Source organism: Octodon degus, unplaced genomic scaffold, assembly GCF_000260255.1.
Source record: "Octodon degus isolate 3935 unplaced genomic scaffold, OctDeg1.0 scaffold00027, whole genome shotgun sequence".
Classification (NCBI taxonomy): Eukaryota; Metazoa; Chordata; class Mammalia; order Rodentia; family Octodontidae; genus Octodon; species Octodon degus.
In genome coordinates, this window is record NW_004524603.1 from 11,972,782 (window position 1) to 11,977,210 (window position 4,429).

A 4,429-nucleotide genomic window follows, 5' to 3' on the forward strand; every position below is an offset into this window, starting at 1 on the left:
GCATCTTGTACAGCAATTAACCACTAGGAAGAATGTATGCAATGTGTTAATTATTGAAACTGTCCTACCAATTTGGTTTGAGACTATCTCATTGCTATTTGTTTCTCAATCAAATTATGGGGGAAAAATTAAAAATTAAAAAAGCATAAATGAGTTCTTGTAAAATTAAGCCCTGTCTTGTGAGAAGCATTGTCAGAGGAAACCCAAATCATCCCATCACCCCAACTAGTAGATGAGAACTTCAGAAGACGCCCACAGAGTGGAAGGCTGCTGCCGCTTCAGCCTTGGCGCACGTGGTCCCCCCTTCTGGGTGGGTGGCCCCACCCCTACGCCCTTGTCTTTGGTTGCTGAGTCAGTGGGCCCTACTTATCTGCATCTGTCCAACCGCTGGCAGTGGGATCTTAATACTTTCACCCCAACATTCAATAACCCTTAATATCTTAGTACCTCCAATTCCACTCACTGTGTACACCAAGAGTAATTACATGGGAAAGCTTTACTTTTTCCTTTCATACTGCTCCAAATGGGCAATATAAAAAGAAAGGCTCATACCTTCACTTGTGGCAAATCTTTAGATGTGGAAGAAATCTTAATGTTTATTCTTCATCCAACTTGCCCATTCTACTTCTAGAAATTGTGCCTTGAAATATACCGTTCGACCCTGGAATATATTCATGGATTATTAATGCACACTAAAAGTGAGATCTCATTATCTAAGTGTACCCTAAACCACATCTACATTCCAGAAAGTGAAGGCAGCGGTTCTGACTTTTCTGTCTTATTACACAGCTGCTTGCCTGTTGCCATGACCAGACTTTGTGTCTCCAACTTGCAGTGCAGTTGGAGTCTCTCCAACTGGAAGTGCAGCTTCTGGCGAGGGCCATTGAGGCCATGCTGACTCACCTTCCCTGCCGTCCTTGCCAAACTGAGCTCCTATCTCACCCCCACCCCCTGCATTCACCCTAACACTTGCCCCTGGACAACACGCTAGCCAGGGTGCAATACATGTTCATGAAATTAGGAACAGTGGAATGAAAATCTGTGATCATCCGAAGAGCTGAGGATGACACTATCAATAGGTGAGAGTAGTTTATTATCCCCTAAAATCAGCATCCACACTGTACTGGAATAGAAGGTAACGCATGCATAGTGCACACACAGCGGTAGAAGAACACCCAGTCTTAGTTCTTCACTGAGCAGGGTTTCTATGATTAAGTGGCTTGAGCAATAGACTTCATTATAAAGAGGCTTTGTAGCTTCCAAACTGTTCACTTTCTGAACTTGAAGGTACACATTCATATTGTCTTTTGTCCTCATATCATGGGGCAGAATATATAATACTAATACGGAAGCACTAAGTATGGAAACTATAGAAACAATGTATAGAATCTATAATTTTCTTTAAAATTTCTGTTTTGGTTTGTGCATAGTGGTCCCCCAAAAAAGCTCATGCAGTCATTGAAGCAGCTTTTAGAGTTTGTGATTAATTCATGATTCAATGTGGGGATTATGGGTGCGAGTGCTACACCCGCCCTGTGGCAGATACCTGAATACAACAGAAGGAAGGGAGAGGGGCTTGCCAGCTGCTGCAGCCGCTGCTCCTTCCCTTGCTCTTTGCTGCTTTCCACTGCCATGAACTGCTGCCCTCCTCCATGTACCACTCGGTCTTGGAGCCACCTGAGTACAGACTGAAATCTCTACAAACTGTGAGCTAAATAAACCTTCCCCTTCTTAATTTTGGGTTTCTGGCATTTTGTCCCAGCAATGAGAGAAAAGCAGCCAAGACAATTTCTAAATTTTCTGTTTCAATAAAATTCTAACAAGACACTCATTTACATTTGTTTATCTGTTTCTTCTTCTTACTCACAATATTGTAAAGTAGCAATATGATTGTTCAGCACTTTCAGTGAAGAAGTGGAGGTGCAGGAAGTTGTCCAGAATAGGGCAAGGGGGCAGCCGTCGAGGACGCCACTCTGTTCACTCCTCACGGGCAGCTCTCCCCAGTCACTACACAGTGCTTCTCCACAGGTGGCAAGGCCGTCCCGAGTTCCACTTACAGGATTCCTCAGGCTGCTCCTTTTCCCAGCCCATGTGGATCCACAGCTCTTTCTGGCCTCTTGCTAATGGGCCCAGCAAAAGCTGACAAGTTGGAACAGGCTTGAACCCGACTCCAGCTTGGTTACAAAGTAGAACTAGAACCTGGAAAAGCACCTTGTTCATGTTCCCCTGGAACCTTCACAAAATGAAAGAGATGGACTATTTGGATTCTATAGCTATTTTTGTTTTCAGTGGCTAGTGAAATAATGGCACTAGTCAGGCTGGCCTGTGTAGGCATCAGCCTCAACCAGGTGGTCATTGTGGCCTCCAGCGTGGTGGTGCTGCTGCTGCCCTGCTGCCTGGTCACTCTGTCCTATGTGCACATTGTAGCCTCCATCGTGAAGATCCACTCGACCCAGGGACGCTGCAAAGCCTTTGAGACCTGCGCCTCTCACCTCACTGTGGTCTCCATGTCTTATGGGATGGCCCTCTTCATCTACCTGCAGCCCTGCTCCAGGGCCTCCACTGAGCAGGACAAGGTGGTGGTGCTCTTCTATATTGTGCTGAACCCACTCATCTACAGTCTGCGGAACAAGGACGTGAAGGCAGCTGTGAGGCGGGTTTTGATGCGCAGCTCGGAATCAAAATGTTAGGTGGTGAATTTTAATAGAAAGAGCTCATCTCTAAAGACACTGGACCCTGGATTATGAACTGCAGGCACAACACACAGGGGGTTCTCTGGCTGGGTTTGTGAAGGTGTGTATGTGTAACTGCACACATGGTGGGAAGACAGTCTACACTACTCTCTCTCGGTGTAGTAGAGACATGGAGCATGGGTCTACACCTTATTCCAAGGAAATAAATTTTATTGACTGTAGAATACATATGGCCCACTACAAAGTTAAGTGAAATTTATTTTATTTAATGAATGAAGGAGAAGAAAATGATTTATACACAGTTGTGAATTAGAAGCAAGATTACATTAGAATTCAGTGAAGTGTGTGCTATCTATGCCAAAAAAGTCTCTTTTCTAAAATCTGCAAATGTAAATCTCTTCCCTAGTCATTGAACGAAAGAAACATGAGCTGTAGGCTACAGGATGTGCTCTTCCCGGGGGACCCATCAGGCCTAGTGTAGACTCACAGAGTCAAGTAGCCACAAGTGGTCACAGCACCGCCTTTGGGCGGGGAGCTCACAGGTGCATCTGGGGCCAAGTCCTAGTCATGGTCTCCATAGCCCTGCTCAGTATGGCTGACTGTGTGAGTCACAAGAACATCATTCCTCTTCCTTCCCTCTCCAGCTGGCAATCAGCGGGTCAGAGACAAAGCCCAGGACCTCAAGCCAATGTCTTCTTACATCATAGACTCCCAGAAGATCCCCTTGTGCAAACTCAGGGATGCATCCAGAGTCCACCCTCTTCTAGAAGGCCACACCACACACCGTCAAATGTGGACCAAAGTCTTCAGAGAGGAATGAGGCCTATTTGTCCACTGGCAAAAACATTGCTCTTCTCTAATATATCAATAAATGATTGAATTCTTGGTATCCTACACCATAAAGCAAAGCAGATATTTTTATACTGAGAAATGTTTAAAACAAGTTTTTATTATCCAGACTTAAGGGCCAGCTAGATAGCTTAGCAGACTAAGCACCTGGTTTGGCAACAGAGGGACCAGGGTTTGATCCCCAGTCCCACATGATGTGCTGGCCTGCCCCCTGGGATGCACTGAGCCAGTGACCAAGTCCGGACATGGTGATATACATCTGTAATTCCAGTGGTAGGGAGGTTGAAAACAGGAGGATCACTGTGAGTCCAAGCTGCATAGTAAGACCCTATATCAAATACACTGAAGAAGAACCAGACAGAAACATCTCTTACACAAATATGAAAGATCTGAAAGATTTCAAATATGAAAGATTTTTCTTGCCTATACGGGAAAAAAAAATACATAGATTCAAAACCTTACAAGCTTTTACTCTGTCTGCTGAGAAGATTGTAAAGCATTGAAGAGTAGAAAGGGGAGCACTTCCTTCAATTTCTAGTAAATGTTTCATTGAGATAAATTCATGTTCCATAAAACCCCCACTTTGCCAGGTGGTTTATTGGCACTTACTACACCCACAACGTGGGGTTGCTGCCCATCTGCTAGATTCAGAATGTGTTTGTCGCCCCCAGAAGGACTCCTCATTCCCATTCCCATTCACACCCCCAGCTCCTGACCACACCAATCTGCTTTCTGTCACCAGGGACTCACCAATATACACCACACACACAAATGGAGTCATGAAATGGGTGACATTTTGTTTTCCTCTTACTTAGCACAGTACTTTTGAAATGCCTCACACTTTTATGGCTGAATCATATTCAGTTCTATGTATCCACCACATTTGT

The 4,429-nt window shown here is 44.8% G+C and overlaps 1 protein-coding gene across 1 annotated transcript in view; it reads left to right on the top strand.

The window, feature by feature from the left end:
• The window catches only part of LOC105741887 (olfactory receptor-like protein OLF3), an 8,579-nt gene extending 5,889 nt beyond the window's left edge, over nt 1-2,690 (top strand). Inside the window, exon 2 of the mRNA XM_012514201.1 lies at nt 2,290-2,690. Within this exon, the coding sequence (XP_012369655.1) occupies nt 2,290-2,690 (401 nt within the window). The remainder of the gene's footprint in view (nt 1-2,289) is intronic.
• The last annotated feature ends 1,739 nt before the right edge of the window (nt 2,691-4,429 follow it).